Source organism: Rhinolophus hipposideros (assembly GCF_964194185.1).
Source record: "Rhinolophus hipposideros genome assembly, chromosome: 5".
Taxonomy (NCBI): domain Eukaryota; kingdom Metazoa; phylum Chordata; class Mammalia; order Chiroptera; family Rhinolophidae; genus Rhinolophus; species Rhinolophus hipposideros.
This window is the reverse complement of record NC_138051.1, coordinates 33,375,908-33,395,684: the sequence shown is the minus strand read 5'-3', so window position 1 is coordinate 33,395,684 and position 19,777 is coordinate 33,375,908. Positions and strand designations below refer to the sequence as shown.

The window sequence follows — 19,777 nt, the reverse complement described above, 5'->3', positions numbered from 1 at the left end:
AAATTCATATTTAATTGTGAGAATTATAGAGGGGTTGGTGGCAGGGGTGGTGAAGAGAGGATGATATCTTTGGCAAGAGATAGTCCAGTCCTTACAAATACTTCATAGTTCATTCAGATCCCACGGGGTAAGAGGCAACATGGGACAGTGATCTTCAAGTTACCTTTGTACCCAGGAATCCAGGTGTAAGTCCTGACTTTACTGCTTACCAGAAACATTGATCTAGTCAGTTCCCCATGTATAACATGAAATTAATAACAGTGAAATGCTATACAAGTTGCTTAGCTCAGTATCTGGCACATTCTAAGTGTTAGCAATAAACTAAATGTTAGCAATGTTTACTATTATGAATAAAATTTGCCATTACTGAAGAATAATTCTGACAGTTTTCTGCTTTACAAAATACACAAAAAATGGGTAGACATTGTAATTGGAGTAATATTTAAAATTCTAAAAGAACTGGCATATATCAACATCAACATGTAAGACAGCAATCCTAACAGAAAAATGGCAAAGGTTATGGAGAACCACTATACAGAAAAGAATGTCTCATAACTTAATATGGATATGAAGAGATGTTCAAACTGATTTAATAATCAGTGAAATACAAAGTAAAGCAACAGTGAGATGTTACTTTATACCAGTTTGGCACAAATGAGAAAGCTGGATAATGCCAATTGTTGACAGGTAGGGATTTATAGAACCCGTCTAAGAATGTAGATTGGGACTACCATTCTGGAGGGCAAAATTGCAATATTTCGATTAAATATCCCTAAAGTAGCATTTCTCCTATTAGTCCATAAGGGGACATTAGTGAGAATAGTCTTTGCAGGGTTAGTTTTGATGGTGTTGAGGTTTTTGGACGCAAGGTGGTTGTCCATTCCTGGGAGAGCCAATTGTTCAATGTGGTGGATGTACATTACGAAAGACAAGTCTGCAGTTAGAAAAATATATTTAATGTGCACATATCAGCAAAGCGCTGAATGAATAAAGCCAACATTGAAATAAATTTAAAATATAAGCATTTAATAATACAATTTGCAAGGGCACAGATGAAAAAATACACATTAAATGCTTTTAAATGTTTGCCTGTGACAAGGAAAAAAATGGGAATAAGGAATAGAGATAAATCACAGTTTTAAGAAAATAACAAAGATACCTGCCTATTGCTGAAAAATTTGAGATATAATAAAGTATAGAGAAGCAAATAAAAGCATAGTACTTCTGCCCCATGTTTGATGTGAGGCCATTTTACTAAGCTCAGAAAATGTTAATAGTTGATTGACAACACTGTTTAGGTTTGTTTCTTTAATTACCATCAGGAAGTCTTGGACAATGTGTGTGAAATAAGGAAGGACATTTAGGAATTACTTTTTCCTTTGCTCTTGATTAGCCATCTGGTTTAGGCCTGATGGATTCTGAAGAACACAGTTGGACCTCGTAGAAGACAGTTTATCCATCCATTCCTTTGTTTATTTAACATTCATGCTATTTTTTAGAAAGATCTACTGTCACATTTCTCATATATACTTTTTAATATGCCTAGTCTCTGGTTTATTTCCTGAGACTTTCTTGTTCTTCAAATTCACATAGTTAGAAACAAACTCATGGATACCGAGAACAAACTGATGGTTGTCAGACCGGAGAGGGTTTTGGGGTCTGGGTGAAAAAGGTGAAGGGACTAAGTACAAATGGGCGGTTAATGAAATAGTCACAGGGATATAAAGTACAGCTTAGGGAACATAGTCAACAATATTGTAATAACTATATACGGAGTCAGGTGGGTGCAAGACTTATAGGGGGGAATCACTTTGTAAGTTAGATAAATGTCTAACCACTATACTGTACACCTGAAACTAATATAATATTGAATGTCACCTGTAATTGAAAAATGAAAAAAAATTTTAAAGTTCACATAATTAGGTAAATACTTGTAGATATTTTATTTACATAATTGGGTTCAACTATACATACAACTTGTCTCCTTTTTTTCCACACATTATGGCATGTTTATTTTCCCACATAACCAAATCTACTTTGAAAATACAAATACTGATGGTTGTGTAGATTCCATCATATTCATATTCTATATATGAATGTATTATGACAAATTTAACAAATGATCTCTTGTTGGAAATATGTTACTTCTAAATTATAAATAATTTTATTTATTGTAAAATTATAAATAATGTTATGATTATATGATTATCATTTTTTCTAATAAACCTTAATGTACATTTCTGATTATTATTTTCTTTAGATAAATTCCTAGGGATATACTTTCTGGGTCAAAAAAATGCAACTTTAAAGTGTGTACATTTATTATCCTAAATTAATTATGGAATAATTTTAGACATTGCTTTTTTAACCTTATGCAGACTCCTAAAATTATTATCTGATAAGTGAACAATGGATTTTACAATTATTTTATCTTTTGTGTTTCCCCCCAGGACTATTTTCTCATTGTTCAAAATAGGAGATGAATTTTAATATAAAATTGCATCACATTTTAAAGGTTTAGAACTGTTCTTTAAATGTTTATTAAGAGTATTCCTACTTTTGTGATATTTTACATTTTCCATGGTTCACTTAGCTATCTTTAATCCCTTTGCCTCCATCACATATGTGTAATATTTCCCTCCTTACATCTTTTCATATACCGTATTTGCCGGCGTGTAAGACGATTTTTTGGCCCCGAAAAATATGCCTCCAAGTGGGGGGTCGTCTTATACGCCAGGTACACTTCAGATAGACTGCCCATAGTGCTTGCCCCATGCCATAGTGGCCTCCCGATGCCCGCCCACTTCATTCCACATACCGTTCAGGCATCAGCAGCGCTGCTGGGTGTATGGTCAGCTGTGTGCGATTTTGCGAGTGTGGTAAATTCGGGTTACCGTATATTTCTTTACATATGCATTGAAGATTCGCGATTTTGCGCTATCATGGTGCCTGTTAGAATGTTGAAGAGCTCGCACTTGCGCACTAGTGAGGTCCCAGGGAGATGCTGATGCAAGGGTGGACCAGACTGCTATAGTGACAGGGCGGGCAAACAGGGAGCAGGGACCAATCAAATCAGGCTTTGTATACAGCCAACAGCCAACCACAATACTGCACCATTGTACAGTACAGCATAGAAAATGTCGACCAGTCAAACCCCTATCATCCCTATCATGGCACCAGCCAAAAGAAAGAAGTATGATGCAAATTTTAAACTGAAAGTTATTTGGTGTGTGGAAGGTGTGCGGAAGAGGGGGTAGTCTTATACGGCGAGTATATAACAAACTCTGTATTTTGAGTGGAAATGTTAGGGGGTCGTCTTATACGCCCAGTCGTCTTATACGCCGGCAAATTCTAGTTGAATCAGTAGTTAGTGTTTACATTATGATACCTATGAAAACCCACAGATGAGTTAGGTAATAAACCTTTCTTATACAACTTTTTGTTTTCCCTTGAACTAATAATTGTCTTATTTTCTTCATTTATTTAGTATTTGGTGTACTCATCACTAATTCTATACTATATTCATTGCCAATTATCCAGATGTTCAAACATATTAGGTATTTTTGTTTTGTTTTCTTCTCCTCTGTATAGTCTGTTTCCTACATTGCTTGTTCTCTTACTTGCATTTTGAGTTGCTTTTGCTAACCTTTGCTATTCTGCTCATATTTAAAAGGAGGAGCCTAAATTTTTTATATTAAGCACTAAGTGTATGGATGGGACTTTGTGACCTTGAGTTTCACTAGAGGGAAGTAAAGCTAAGTCACTTGATTTGCACTGATTATATTCCAAAGAAAAGGATTCTCCAGCCTCCAGTCTTGAAATGAAGGCATGCTGCATTTCTCCCCCCCCACCCCACCCGCCTCCTCGCCCGGGAGTTCAGCAGGGAAAATGGCTAGAGGTCTCACAATCTTGTGTGCATACATTAACTGAATCCCTCTCTTTTATTAGCGTACCTCTGCCCTCAGCTGTGTCTCATTTTTCTCAGGCCAGTTCCTTTGCAGAGAATAAACCTCCAGCATTCTGCCAGGTGGAGGGGAGTCAGTTGCTTGTCAAGAGGGAAAGGATCTAGGGAACTGACTTAAACAGACTGCCAATCAATTCTTATTTCTTATTCTTTTCATTTCCCTTTCACCTCTCGAGGTACCTGGTGCCCGCAATTCCTTGTGGTTTTGGAGGAAGGAGTTATTCCATTGTGTTGATGGGTTGGTCCTCCACCTTCTCTGCTGTTAGTCTAGGACTCACTGTTCTTGGTTCTGCTAAATTGGTTGATTCTACCTGTTCTCCATCTTTGTGAGTTTATGACTTCTTATGAAATACTTTTCAGTAAGGCTTTAGAAAGGAGAGAGAGTAGATGCATGGATTCGATCCACTGTCTTTACTATCAGCAGTTACTCTTTAATCAAGACTTGATTTCTTAAGATTGTCTAAGTAAAAGTTGTCTACTAGATAAAAGAAAGAAACCATACAATATATTTAAGGAAAAAAAAAGATGAGTATATAGATTTGATTGCTTCTTTCTAGACTGTTGACGTAGAATTGGGAAATCGGACTTCTAGCCTGAGCCAAAGGTAAGAAGATGTGTACTACTTAAGGAGTATACTACTCTGCTGGGTACGCTATAACAGCTAAACCAGCTTAAGTGTAATGCAGATTTCAACGTTAAAGCTCTGTTTCAAGCCGTGTTCTATATGAATTAATTTGTCTTCCTTAGGAGTTTGACAAAAGCACAATTTGCAATCCCAGCTACCTATCACTTAAACAAAAAGAAAAAGGGAATTTCACCAATTTGATGCTGTGAGTGAGAGACATAATGTAAAGCCTGTTCCCTGCAGTGCCAACTTCACCCAAAACGACACCTTTAACTGACCTTGAAAGTCAAGAGGAGGCAGAACATCTTTGACAGGAGAGTTTGAATTTGAACGAAACAGAGTTGGAAGGATATATGGAACTTTATGATTGAGATGTCCAATGACTATTAAAAATATAAATTACAAAGTATATTAAAACGTACTCTAAGAAAGTAAAAAATACATGCCATAGAATTTCAAAGAAAAATATTACATGTTGTTGAGAGAATTCTGAATAATGTCAGAAATAAATTGACAGTGTCGTGCGGGGAGGCCTACGAGGTCTCTGCTCCCGCTCCCCACATAAGAATGCAGGATGTGGTGAGGCCAAAAAGGAACACCCACGGAGCCATAGGTAGGGGAGTCATATCACTATATTCTCGCTGGCGGCATCCGCCTCTCTGCAATCCGCTCTTGCTAGCCCCCATTTCTTTTGCTAGCGTAGCCACAGCAGTTATATTAGTGGCCAATGGCTTACGGGTTACAGCTGACGGCCAACTAGCCACAGCTGATGGTCATCTGATTACAGTTGATGGCCATTTACTTCCCGAGCCAGCACCTTTCTATGTGAGGCCGAGAGCCTGGAAACTGCTTTTTGGGGCTTTGTCCCCACAGACAGCCATACTGCACTTAAAAGATAGATAAGATTTTTAACTAGCTGGATTGTTTGTAGTATATTTTGAGTACTGGCAGAAGAAGCGGAAAAAGGAGGTTAAAGCTGAATAGGGAATGATTTTGAATACTGAAGTGAGTGTTTCATTTTCTAAACAATAAAGAGAACCTGAAGGTTTTAGAGGAAGAAAGTAAAATTCTTAAAGGTATATTTAAAGGAATTTGACCTCGCAGTAGTGTCCATTGATTGTTGTATTTAAACAGACAAGGTGAAGGTCCTCCTTAGTTAGTGGCTATTTCAATGCATGACCTTAAACATGTCTGTGGGGACAGAGCCACAAGTATGATTTTATTCCTGAAGTCAGCTCTCCTATGACGTAGGTACTGTGTCATCTCCATTTTACACAGCTAGAAAGTGACAGAGCCAGCGTTTGAACCAAAGACTGTCCCCAGTGACTGATTTTAACCAGTTAAGTATGCGACGCTGCTTTCACTGTGTCTCACTACACATGTCCCTTACCTACACTTCCAGTTAAGCTGTGTATTTATGAAGTGCTTACTAAGGGCCATATTATGTGCTAAGTGCTTTTATGCATTATTTTATTTAATCCTCGAACAATCCTATGAGGTTGCTATAATTAATGTTTACATTTTATGGATGAAGAATCACTTAGAAGATGAGTTACTTTTCCAAAGTCACATAGCAGGGTAGTAGCAGAACTAGAATTTATGCTTGAAATCTATCTGAAGCCTATATGCTTTTTTATTCTTAAAAGTCATTTCTTGGATTGAATAATTGTATCATTTTCTTACCTGTAAGGCATAAAACAAATAGTCTTTAATGAGTAGTGATAGTGTAAGTATTAGCAGCAGCAGAATAGCATAAAGGCAATTCTTGAAGCCATGGAGGGCATGAACTATCCAAGGGAATATATTGATAGGGAAGAGCATCTTAGCGAGAGACTATGAGGAGTATTTATAACTTAGGAGCAGCAGGAGGGAAAAGAGCCAGAGAAACATAACAATAGCTTAGAAAATTCAGTAACATGGAAGCCTGAGGAAAGGAGTCGCAAAGATGCGAGACAGTGCTGTCACATGCCCCAGAAGGTTTGCAAAGGATGATGTCATTGGACTCTCCCAGTAAACTACTACTCATGCTGAGATACAAGCAGACAGAACCACCGTCCTTCCAGTTTCCCAATGCAGAAAGCTGGGAATTCTCTCTCTCTTTTTTTTTCTTTTTTGTCTTACTCCTCTGTTCAATTAGTCATTATCTCAACCTCCTAAGAACCTCTCTCAAAATATCTGCCCTCTCCTCTCCTCTACTTCCCCAGTTCAGAAAAGCTTCACCTCCCTCCTAGATTTCTCCAGCAACTTCACAGTTCCTTATTATTCTTGACTTACTCCCCATCAGCCCATTCTGCACTGTGCAGACAGAATGTTTCTAAAAGACAAATGCAATCAGATCAGTTTTCTTTTTAAAACCCATCCATGGGTTCTTAATTGACCTTAGGATAAGGACTTAGCGTGGTTTATGAAGCCCCATAAAATCTGTCCTACCACTATCATTCATCTAGTTATGCTCCAGCTATGGCAAACTTATTTCAATTTCTAGTACCCATCATGTGCTCTGGGACTTCACATATGCTCTTCTTTCTGGAAGAGTCTTTCCTTCTCTCTTGTTTTCTCTCTTTCCCTCTCCCCATCCCTCTCTGCCTCCAGCCTTTTCTGGTTACTCATCCTTCATATCTGAGCTTAAGTTTTACCTTGAGAAGCCTTTTGTGTTCCTTCTAGTTCAGTCTCCTGCTTTCCACTCCACAGCATCTCGTGCATGCATCAAAGCTGTCACTGTCCTTTACTGTAATTGCTTGTTTAACTTTCTGTTTATACCATCTGATAGTAAGCTGTTTTATACAAAATTTAGGTCTGCTCCCATTGTTATCCCCAGCGCTCAAAACAATGCCAAACCTGCGGTAGATATTCAATAAATGATTTTTAAGTAAGTGCTGTGAATGAATACATGCAGCATGAAATTATTTTGTATGGTAAGCATACCTTTTATAAAAGTAAATTGTGGCGGGTTTTAGAAAACCCATGGTTTTCTCTTGGTGGTGGAGGGCAGGGTAAAGGTGCAGTACAATTACATTTGGCTTTGTTTTCCCTAATTTTAAGATGACTAACAGGTTAATGGGGCTGGTTTAAAAGAAGAAAAATGAGATTCTCACAGTCATGGTTATTACAATCTTTTAAAAAGATAAAAAAATTCAGCAAAGAAATCACGATGCCCTTAACCTTTTCAGTTCAATAATCAGTAGCATTCAGATGGAGTTATTATGAATATGAATATTTATCTCTATAAACAAGTATATCAGAAAAAATAGAATTATGTAAATAATTTTCCTTTCATTTAGTAGGAATTCACTTTTTAAATGCTCAGACTCCAAGACAGTCTTATAAGCCATGAAATGACCCAAGTCATTCACATCTGTTCAAAATGTTTTTTTTAAAAAGCTTATCTTCACAGTAGTTACATGGAAAACTAATGTTCCTGTCATCTGATCCCAGAAGGACCAACTGCCATAATTCTGCATTGTGGATTCTTTGCTTCATGACCCAAGGTGGTGAAAATTCATCTACTATGCTCTTGTGAGCTTTTACAAAATGCCACCCAGTTTCCTTCCCCTCACTTCCCTTGCTATTTGGCAAGTGTCATTCACATTATTACTGATCCTTGGAGGAAACAGTAAAATTCTCATAGACCTATGCTTTAAATCCCTAAAAGCATATAGTCAATAGTTGAAATGTAATAGATTCAGAATGGTAGCACAACCACAAAAATAACCAAATAAATAAATGCATAAGTAGCAGTTAACCCTGAAGGCTTAGGCCGGAGTCCCAGCTCTGTCAGTAACAGAAAGCATCAGCGGAGTCACTCTTCCTTTGGGCTATGAGATTTTAGGGCTAGGAGCGCCTAGACGCACAGAAAACTATGAAATTCCGAAGGAAGTTGATGGAATCACAGTGTTAAAGCTTTGACACAGGAGCAGAAAGATTCTGTGACACAGCTGGTGGGAGGCTCCCCAGCACTGATTCCAGCCAAGTAGCCGCCAAATAGGAGATTATGTTACTCTCAGTATCAGAATCATTTAAATAATGTAGCTTACATGTAATACCAGTCACAGGGGTTTTGGTGTTTTTGCTTGCTTTTTAGTCTTTCACGTTTAATTACATGACATTATAAGCTATCTCAACCTTTCTTGAAGCTAGACCTTCCTAAGGCTTTGGAACTTCACTAGTTCTCAGCACCCTTGGAACTTTACTACTAATAACAACCTTAAGTCTAATAACCATGTTTGTGACTTCTTTTGTTCAGAAACCTAAGGAAAGTCCTTAGATTTCTTTCTCTGTGTCCCTGAGAAATGCTCTAAATATAACATATTTTTTCCCCTTCCACATGCAGGTCAAAGGGCAGGGGGGAAGCCCATTTTGGCTACATGTATTCCCGTTTACTACATGATGACTTAGTACTTTCCTTCTTAGTCTCACCCTTTCAAGCTAAAGCTAGTATCATTCCTAAAATTTATAGTAATCTTTCTTTTCTCATTATACACAAAAATGTTGATTGCTTACATCTTTTTGTAAGGCTTTTGGGACGATTAAAAATCCTACACTCTATGATAACATTTTCAAACAGCTTTAAATACATGTTTTCAGCAGAAATATAAAGTTAATTTCCTGTAGCTTGCGATCTATTTTGGAATTAAAATTTCTTACATGGATATTTTTTAGGACAAAATAATATGTTAATTGAGCATTGTTGCTGTCTGATTTTAAGTTTGCTGTTTCTTTATTTTTATTTTCAGCTTTCTGAGAAATATGGAGTCCATGTTTGTGGAGAAGGTGGAGAGTATGAGACATTCACTTTGGATTGCCCTCTATTTAAGAAGAAAATAATTGTGTAAGATATCATTTCAGCATTTTCTTCCCTTTCCTGAAATTTAAGTGGTGGAAGCAACTTTACATTAAGCCGGAGGCAACTTTTGTTTGGAGAAATAGAACATGTCCTCTAAGTTCACAAACACTCAATTTGTTTAATACCAGTGAAGTCGTCTGAATACCTAAATCAATACGTGACAAGACGAGGCCTTCATAGAAGGCTATAAACTTTTTAGACATTGCACTTTCGTTTACTTGCTGATTATGGCCTGCAGTAAAACTGGTACCTACACACTGACACTTTTATCTTTTCATGAAGTGTGAATTGCCTGTATTATTTATCTTTCATTACAGCTACCTTTGATAAACTGCCACATCAGTAGCCTGTGGGTTCCATTAACTTCATCCTCTTTTTCCTTTTTCTTGGCTCTAACAACTTAGAATGCTAACACTAAACATTTCTCTTCAATTATTTGGGGTTATTTTTAAAAATAAACTTTGGTTTTAAGTGAATTCAGTTTATGGTGAGTTGTGATTTCTTTGCCGTAAATTGTTAACATTGGTGTGACAAAAAACAGGAACTTTCTCCAGTTTGTTACATTATTATCCATACTCGAATTTATGTTACTCTCCTCATCTGCAAAAAGAGCACTTTATCTGCTTTTCCTAAGCTTTTACGCTTCCTGTAAAACACTGTCAGAATTATGCTTGATTCCAGAAACCTAATCTGATGATGAAAGATTAGAATTCTGTATTAAATGGACAGCTTCAATATTTTCAGCACTGAGAGGTGACTTGGTACATCTGAGGCAACTTTAGGTAAATTTTCTAAAAAAATACATTTATCTTGTGACACATGGCCAAGACATTTTCATTACCATATGTAATATTCACCCACTTTTGCTTCTTTCATGTTCTCCTAGCTTTTTTTCCATTAATAATCATCAACATAATAATGTATTTAGCAAATGTTTATCAAATACCTGTTATAACCAAAGGTTTGTTTTCTGGGCACCATTGTTGTTCAAACATAGTAAAAATGCCTCCAAATGGTGGGAGGAGGACACATCTGTATATATTATGATACAGGATGGTGAAGGATAAGAGTCTTAAGATTAGGTTTATAAATGGGAGGTATTTCTCTGGCTGTGATCAAAAAGCAATTCATGAATGAACTCTACATTAGGCATTATTACTATGAAATAATACTGTTTGTTTATTCAAGAAAAGCATTTACATCCTGGGGTCACATTATAGTATAATGAGAAACTTACAATATATTTACGTATTAATATAGACTAACCAAGTGTTTTAAAAAGCATGATGAGAAAAATGCCAAAGAATAATGCTTTTCCCATTTCCTTAACTAGTTGAGGTCCTAGAGAAATCTTTATGGACAACCTAGAATTATAAGCAATGCATTTTTTTTATACTACATAACCAGTAGGTCAATTTATCATAGTACTTTAGACCTGAAAAATTAATCTTTTTCAGCTCATCGTTTTGTAGACAAGGAAATCTAAGCCTTACTGAGACAATGGCATGAGGGGAGTTAGTCATGCTGTTAGGTGGGTGCAAAAGTAATTGCGGTTTTTGCAATTATTTTTAACCTTTTAAACCACAATTACTTTTGCACCAACCTAATGTTAGGGAGGTGTCAGGGGAGGTGTGCTAGAACCCTCTAGTGCTAGCATGTTACTGAGGTGAATTACGTGGGTAGGACTGTGCAAGCTGCCAACCTGCTCTAGGAGTTCTCCCTATAAGAATGATCAGGCAAGTCAACAGTACATAGTAAATGCTAATATACAGCTGTGTGCCTTACGAACACAAGAAGCACAATCTTTTCATTCTTACTCGTTTGTCAGTAAATCACGAATCTAATTCTAATGCTTGAGCATCTTCTTTGCTTCTTTCTTCATAGTCTCTGCCTCACCTCAGCTTTATAACTTTCTTACTTTATTCCTTTTTCCTAGATTGCCTTTCCACTTTTCCCCGCTTTGCTAAATCCTTTCATTTTTAAAGGCTTTGGCTGCCATTACTTCCATGCTTGTTCTTGTATCTGAACTCTTCACAACACACAGTTGGCGCTAACAAATGTTTTGTTAAATATTGTTGAGTTCATTTGCATTCCATTGTTGTTTAATTTTATATATCCTATTTCACTTTTGTGTAGTCCTTTTTTAGGTTATAACTAGAGATTTAGGTTGGGACATATCCCAATTTAATGAAAAAAGTAGGTTACTACTATGTGCAAAACCTTTCCTCCTCTTTAAAATAGAAGCTGTCCTTATCATACCTACCAGTAAGCACTAAATGTGATGATGTGAGTGAATATGCATTGCATATTCTAAAACTGTTTTTAAAAAGTTATTTAGAGATAATTTTCCATGTGATACAATTAAAAGATTTAAGTTTAGTCCCTTTAACTATTTGTTAACAATTAGCAATTAATAATACTGGATCCTATAACTTAAAATTCACTTTTGGGACAGATTTAACAATCTTTCCTGTTATAGTTGATAATATTGACATACAACTAAGTGATTATTAGGAATCCCATTTCAAATGTCTGATTCAATTTTCTTTTTTATAAAAAGGGGAAGACCACCTCTAAGAGGAGAAAAAATAAACTTTTACATGCAAAAATGATTTTATTATAATTAGGGACTTTTTTAAAAACACAGATTGACTCTTTCTTGTATAATGAAGAAATTTAGAGAAATGTCCTCACAGTTTATTATGAGATACATTTTGCCCCAAATTCCTGTTAACATTTTAAAAATCTTGTAGGAAAGACTGGTATAACAGTCTTCGGAGGTAATTTTTAAAAGTTGTAACTAGGTAATTTACAATTCAATTTTCATGTCAATTAGTACGTGATTACTCACCTCTAGATACAAATTTTTAGATCAGAAAATTAGGTGATTTTTTTTTTTTTTTTTTGCCTTAGGAGCCTTGATGCAAAGAATTACAGCCCAGCCTTTGAGAGAAGTGGACAATTATAGGTCCTCAAATAACCTACTTTCTTATTATTTCTTACTTTAAATATACAGAGTGTGCCAAAAAAACATATATACATTTTAAGAGAGGAAAATTGTATTAAAATTGTAATAATATATTCCAATAACAAAAGATGAACACAAGTCTCATTTGACTTCTGCAATTACAAGAGGTGCTCACAGTATATCCCATCAGCACCCAGACACTTCTGATTACGACCAGCTACTGCTTGAGCAACGTTGACCAAAGTGTCCACCTGTATACTTTTTTTTGTCACCCCTGGTATATATGTAGTATTTCAGAAGTAAGAATTAAAATCCTAATGTTGTTTTAATAAAAATGACAATTTCTTCTTTTTGTTAATGAACCTATTGTCTTAATGTCAGGATTTGATACAACCACATATTTCCACTTGAATTATCACTATTAGTATACTACTGCTGCAGAGTTGTTCTTTATGGCATCTATGGATAGATAAATGAATGGAACAGTGGGGAAAAAGGAAGGAAAGGAGGTAGGTCAGGAGGGCTAAATTCTATGGTTAAAACATGGATATTCATTTTTCCCACCTACTCCTGTTTTCTACTCATTCAAGACATACCTCAGCACAGAGCATAGTAAGAAATGTGGCATATAGTAGAGAGGATGAATCAAGTACTTTCCTTATCTTCTTTCTCACATCCATTCTTTATCACCTGGGAATTTATTTAAATTTATGAACTATTTTTCTTGTATTTAAATTTTTAGACCTATTAAGCTTTATTTTTATTATGCTAGAGATGGTATTCTGGTATATATGTAGATATATACTTGTACATGTATACATGCAGTACACATGTATGAAAAGGTATGTAGCATGTGAAGATAGGTAATTGAAAAACCATTGTAGGTGTGTGACAGTTTCAATAGTTAGTATGTAAATGCGAAGACACTGTACTTTAAAAAGTTGAACCAGGGTGGCCAGTTAGCTCAGTTGGTTAGAGCGCATTGCTCTTAACAAAGTTGCCGGTTCAATCCCCACATAGGCCGCTGTGAGCTGCGCCCTCCACAGCTAGATTGAAACAATTACTTGACCTGGAGCTAATGGTTCCTGGAAAAACACACTTAAAATAAATAAAAGTTAAAAAAAAGTTAACCATACATTTATTTGCTTATTCAACAACTGTCTAATGAATACCAGGCAATGTACTCTGTACTGAGGTGGTGATCAAGTTGGGGGGGTGGGGTGGGGCAGTCCAACAAAGAGGACAGAGCTTGGTTCCTCTCTAACAAGGAAGACAAGTACACAAAATCATTATAATATAGTAGATGCTTTCTGAAGGCACGACACATGCATTACCAAAGCCCATATGGGAGAAAACTAGCAACGACTGGGGAGGCCAGAGAAGGCTTCACAGAAACGATATTGGAGATGTCTGAGGATGAGTGTGAGTCTACAGGGAGTATCTGTGTGCAGTTTTCTTGTTAGAGGAGAGGGAGGAACCAACCATGGCGGAGTCTCAAGAGAGAATACCAGTTTTTTTGGTTTGTTTTGTGTTGAAGTGAGGAGGTATAGCCTGACCTCACACCTGGGGAGCCTGGCTTCAGAGAAGAGAGGCTCAGACGTGATGCAGCCGCCCTTTTGAAGTTTTAGCGAGGGATAAGCCTGACACAGCAGTAAAAGGGAACATAGGCCAGCTCATGATTACAGAGGTCTCGATTGGAGAAGAGGTAGTGAGCACACTTGTTATTTGGATTAATAGAGAAAGGGAAGGAGGGTAGCCAACTGGAAAGCATTTTTGTTGTGGTGTAATTGGTATTAATTTTGGGGGTTACTCTGAGGATATTCCAAAGCAGATCCTGCTCTAAGTTTCAGAAAAATCTATGAAGCAGACAGAAACCAGAGCTCCTTGAAAGTTGAGTTTCAGGTGCTAGTTTATGAAAGAGAAAAGAGCCATAGTGGCATTATCCTATTTGAAACTAAAAACTGTTCATTTGAAATCTAGTCATTCTCAGTTGACTCTGACTTTGTGTAAGTGAATGAAATGATGTTGGTCAATTAGATGTTACAGATTTAATAGAATCCATAAAGTCATATTTCTCTTCATTTTGTGCTCAGAATATTATATATTTTCTGTGGATAATAATCTTGATTCAAAATGCAGTAGTTATACCAATTCAATGAACTATTTGCTACCAACCTTCCGTTTCTAGTGGGGATAACTTAATTTCCATGAGAAGGGAGGGCCTGAAACCCTTTCTACTGACACAGCGTTGGTTTGGGATAAGTACAGTTTTAGTGCACTCCATTGTCAAGGGTATCAAAACCAAGCTGCCTACATTAGGCATAATTAAGGCTCTGGGTCTGTTTCCAAGGCTGGGATCATCAGGAATAGAGAGATTGAAATTTAACGTCGAAGTGAGATCATACACAGGAATTGGAATTTGAATCTGATTAATGAGCCAAGATAGGACCAGAACTGGCAACTCTGGAGCAAATGGAGAAACGGCAAAAGGGGTCAAGTGAGAGGGGCCTCCTCTTCATTTTCCCTTTCTCGTCCTGCTCTGTATATTTGGAGGGAACTTTTGGTTGGTGTAGCCTTTGAAGGGAGGTTGTATCTTTCTATCAAGATCCTGACACTTTAATAATTCTGTTTCTATTATAAGTTGCTTTCCTTTCGGTGTCGTAGAAGCCCTTTTAAATGTTATTTTCCTAAGCACTGACAGATGCATATTTGATACTAAAGATTCATGAATGGTAGTTGACTTTATTTTCCCCATAAAACCTTTATTTCTTTATGTCTGATCTTTCAACGGTGAAAGTAAACACATTTTGCCCATGAAAATTTTAGTATTTTGGAGTCAAATATTTTGAGGTTTCTTCTATTGCCACTAAATAAATTTTCATTACAAAAGTTGATTCAGAAAAACACTTACATTAGTGATTAGTGGCAAATATTCAAATAAAGTAACAGTTCATTTTGTTGTGTACTACAATAGTTAAAATGCTAATAATGTGTTAATATAAACAACGGAACTAGTTCCTGAGGCATTTAAGAAATATACGGAATTTCCATTTTTAAATTTCAGTTGAAATGCAAAACACTATTGCTTTCTTAATAAACAACAATAAAAAATAATTAGTTATTAGAACTTCACACATAATCTTACTTATTCAGATGTGCTTTACAGGGTATCTTTGATAAAAGTTGAGTTAATTTACATGTATCCATATGGTGCCAGCAAGCAATTCATACCATTTTACCTGAATGTGGTAATTACTATGTCAGGCAATCCATTTTAATAGCAATGATATTGCAGTGTGAAGAGTTCATCTAGAGCTTAAAACCATCACCAGTACTGCTTTTGTGAAGGATAATTGAGGTTTTGTGTGAAACATTGAATGAATTACCTCTTGAAAATGAAAAGAATAATGAAGATAAAGCACTATTGTTTAATGGTTAGCCCATGCCAAGCAAATTTTTGAAAATGAAATTGAATAGGAGTTTTAAATTCTCAAAATTGTTCAGAGAGCTTTGCGTGAACCTGAAAGTCGAAGTGTGTGTCCTCATAAAGATGAAAAGCTTTTTCACTTTTTCTTGAAAGTTTAGTATCCTCGATCCTTTTCTCAATTAAATATTGGATTATTAAAAATCGATGTTAATCACTAAATATTGTATACTAGTTGAAATAAATACAAAATGAGGGGTTTTTTGGTCACTTTTAGTCACCAGCAGGAGTGATTTGCCACAATGTATGTAGTAGGTAAATGCATTATAAAATTTTTGTCTTTCAGAGATTCATCAGAAGTAGTGGTACATTCAGCTGATGCTTTTGCACCTGTGGCATACCTACGCTTTTTAGAATTGCACTTGGAGGACAAGGCAAGTAAACCTAAGATTCACAATGATTTCAAGAGACAATTGAGATATGTATATTGGCTCTGTATATATAATACTATAACAGACAGAAGGGTAAAAAAGTGATTTTATCATTAGTGATATTTTTTTGTAATTGCAGCAGATCCTCCGTCAATAACTTAAGAATTTGCAAATGTTTATAGTTTTAAGAGCTCTGTATGATACAAAAGATATTACATTTCTTAAGAGTTTGTAGTTCAGGTGAAAAGGAAATCATGTATGCATTAATCAAGGAGAATACAAGACCATATGTAACCAAACACTAAGTTATCTAGTAAAATAAGAATTAGGTAATTGGGAATAATTAGGGGAAAGGTTTGAGGATGAATTAGATTTTTATTATGCAAAAATTAAGAAGAGAAGAAAAGGAAAAATAAAAGCTTTTCCAAAAATATCCAAGGGAACAGAAGGCAAATAAGAGATAGAAAGTAAGGCAAAAGTGTGATGAAGAGTTTTATTTTAAATACATTGATTGTGAAGATACAATATAATGTCAATTTAAAGATACACAGAGAGTGCCAAAACCTGTGTTAAAATTACGCTGATGGTAACCACTTTGAGAACCTCTTGTAATTGCAGAAGTCAAACGTGACTTGTATTCATCTTTTGTTACCGATATATATTGAGTATTACAATTTTAATAGTTTTTTTTTCCTTTCTTAAAATGTGTATACATGTTTTTGGCACCCTCTGTATTATTGAATAGGGAAAGATTTGGATTAGACCTTTGATTAAAAGTTTTGCTCTTTGAGTTGTAAAGGATTGGAAAAAGTCTTCTGCATCTTTATCATTCTATCACCAACAGTTCATATATGAACTGTTGAGGTACACCCACAGTTCATATATGATAGGGAATCTGAAGTCAGTGAGGATTGGCAAGGGGTAGAAAGAAGTGGTAACCCCAGAAATCTCAGCATGAGAGAGTTTCCTAAAGTAAAGTTATCGGTGTCATTTCTCCAGAAAAATTAGGATAGATAAGATTGAAATAGATCACTGAATCTGGCTAGAAGATGACTATTAGTGATCTTTTACCAAAAAGCTGATAACCTTCAAGAGAATGAAGCTATACTATTCAAACATCCTTCAGACACACTGAAAGGAACCCCTTATTTCTAGGTCTCTGCTACTTGTACAGCCAGGTACTCACACAGAAATTCAAAACCACTGAATTCTTGTTTAGACATTGTTGGCCATTATACCGTGTTTCCCTGACAATAAGACCTAACAGGACAATCAGCTCTAATGCGTCGTTTGGAACAAAAATTAATATAAGACCCAGTCTTATTTTACTATAAGTCCGGGTATAATATAATGTAATGTTATGTAACGCAATATAATATAATATAATTAATATAATTAATATAGTATAATACCGGGTCTTATATAATACAATGTAAGACCGAGTCTTATATTAATTTTTGCTCCAAAAGATGCATTAGAGCTGATTGTCTGGCTAGGTCTTATATTCAGGGAAACATATTACCTTTATAGCTCATTATTCACCTTGTTTTGATATTTCATTGGTCTTCGCAGTCCCATTTTTCCTCTTGCAGAAAAGAATGTTAATTCTTTAAGGTGGGATATTCACTGACACTGAATGAATATGATGCATTTCCTTCTGTTTTTTTTTTTTTTTTTAGGTGTCCCCAGCACCTGATCACTACAGAACATCTAATTATATACATAATTCTTAGGAAGCATTTTTGAACATTGTTTACTAAGCTGAGCATTGTTTATTAAGAAAATTACGTATCATTTTCTCAATTATTATGTACAGCTTTTTCTCATTTTTTTTGATTCTTAGAAATATATGTCTTTATCAGAAAAATTAATAGAACCATTGATTAATTGGGGAAATGTGAATGTCTTGTTCATTAACATTGTCAGTTTATTCAGGATTCACTCTTTCTCTGACTTTTGTTAACACATACTATCCATGACACCTGTGATATGTGCCTTTTCTTTTCCTTTGGCCCCATCTACAACCCTCATTTCTGTAACATTTCTTTCCTTTCATTACAGTCCTTTTCCCTTTCCTGCTCCTATTTCTGCTAATAGCGTCACGGTGCAGAGGCATTTGAAAATGAGGATGAAAAAGCACTGAATTAGCCAATCAGGTTTATTCAATTGGGTGTCACCAAAGTGCTGTATCATTTCTGTTTTCAATATAGTCAACCTACAGGGTATTTTCACTGCCCCCAAATCTTCCGTGCTCTACCTAGTCGTTGCTTACCCCGCCCCTCCCCCAACTCCTTGCAACCACTGATCTTTTTACTGTCTCCATAGTTTTGCCTTTTCCATAATATCATATAGTTGGGATCATACAGTGTATTGCCATTTTAGATTGGCTTCTTTCACTGAGTAGTATGCATGTTCGTTTTTCTCCATGTCTTTTCATGGGTTTTTAGGTGCTGATATATAGTATTCCATTGTCTGCATATACCAGTTTATTCATCCATTCACCTCCTGAAGGATGTCTTGGTTGCTTCCAAGTTTTTGCAATTATGAATAAAGCTGGTGTAAAACATCCATGTACACGTTTTTGTGTGGATATAAGTTTTTAATTCTTTGGGGTAAATACCAAGGAACACAGTTGCTGGATGGTAAGAATATGTTTAATTTTACAAGAAATCACCTCTTCCGAAGTGGCAGTACCATTTTGCGTTCCCACCAGAAATTAATGAGAACTCCTGTTGCTCCACATCCTCCCCAGCATTTGGTGTTGTCAGTATTTTGATTTGCCATTCTAATAGGTGTGTAACGGTATCTCATTGTTGTTTTAATTTCCATTTCCCTGATGTTGTATGATGTAGAGCATCTTTTCATATGCTTATTGCCCATTTCTGTATCTTTCTTGGTGAGGTATCTGTTCAAATCACTTGCCAATTTTTAAATGAAACTTTATTTTCTTATTGAGTTTTAAGAATTCTTTGTATATTTCAGAAAATAGTGGATTTTTTTAATTAGTTTTATCTTTTGCAAATATTTTCTCCCAGTCTATTGCTTATCTTCTCATTCTTTTGGTAGTGTCTTTCACAGAAAAGTTTTTAATTTTAATGAAGTCCAGCTTATCAGTTATTGCTTTCATGAATCATGGCTTTTGTGTTGTATATAAAATGTCACTACCCGACCCGAAGTCATCTAGATTTTCTCCTATGTTATCTTCTAGATATTTTATAGTTTTACATTTTACATTTTGATCTATGATCCATTTTGAATTTATTTTTGTAAAGGGGTATAAGGCTTGTGTCTAATTTCTTTTTTAAAAAAATACGTGGATTTCTAGCAGTTGTATCACTATTTATTGAAAAAACTATCTTTTTTCCATTATATTGCCTTACTCCTTTGTCAAAGATCGGTTAACTATATTTGTGTGGACCTATTTCAAGTTTCTCTACTTTTTTTTCCATTGATCTTTTTGTCTATTTTTTCACCAATACCACAATGTCTTGATTACCATAGCTTTGTAGTATGTCTTGAAAT

At 35.6% G+C, this 19,777-nt stretch overlaps 1 protein-coding gene across 2 annotated transcripts in view; it reads left to right on the top strand.

Moving 5' to 3' along the window:
* The window catches only part of DPH6 (diphthamine biosynthesis 6), a gene marked incomplete at its 5' end in the record, with an annotated part of 152,605 nt that extends 133,775 nt beyond the window's left edge, over positions 1-18,830 (top strand). For both annotated transcript variants that reach the window (XM_081050522.1, XM_081050523.1), the window contains 3 exons: positions 9,323-9,417; positions 16,171-16,258; positions 17,935-18,830. In XM_081050522.1, the coding sequence (XP_080906648.1) occupies positions 9,323-9,417; positions 16,171-16,258; positions 17,935-17,988 (237 nt within the window). In that variant the 3' untranslated portion in view covers positions 17,989-18,830. The remainder of the gene's footprint in view (positions 1-9,322; positions 9,418-16,170; positions 16,259-17,934) is intronic.
* Positions 18,831-19,777: the final 947 nt, after the last annotated feature.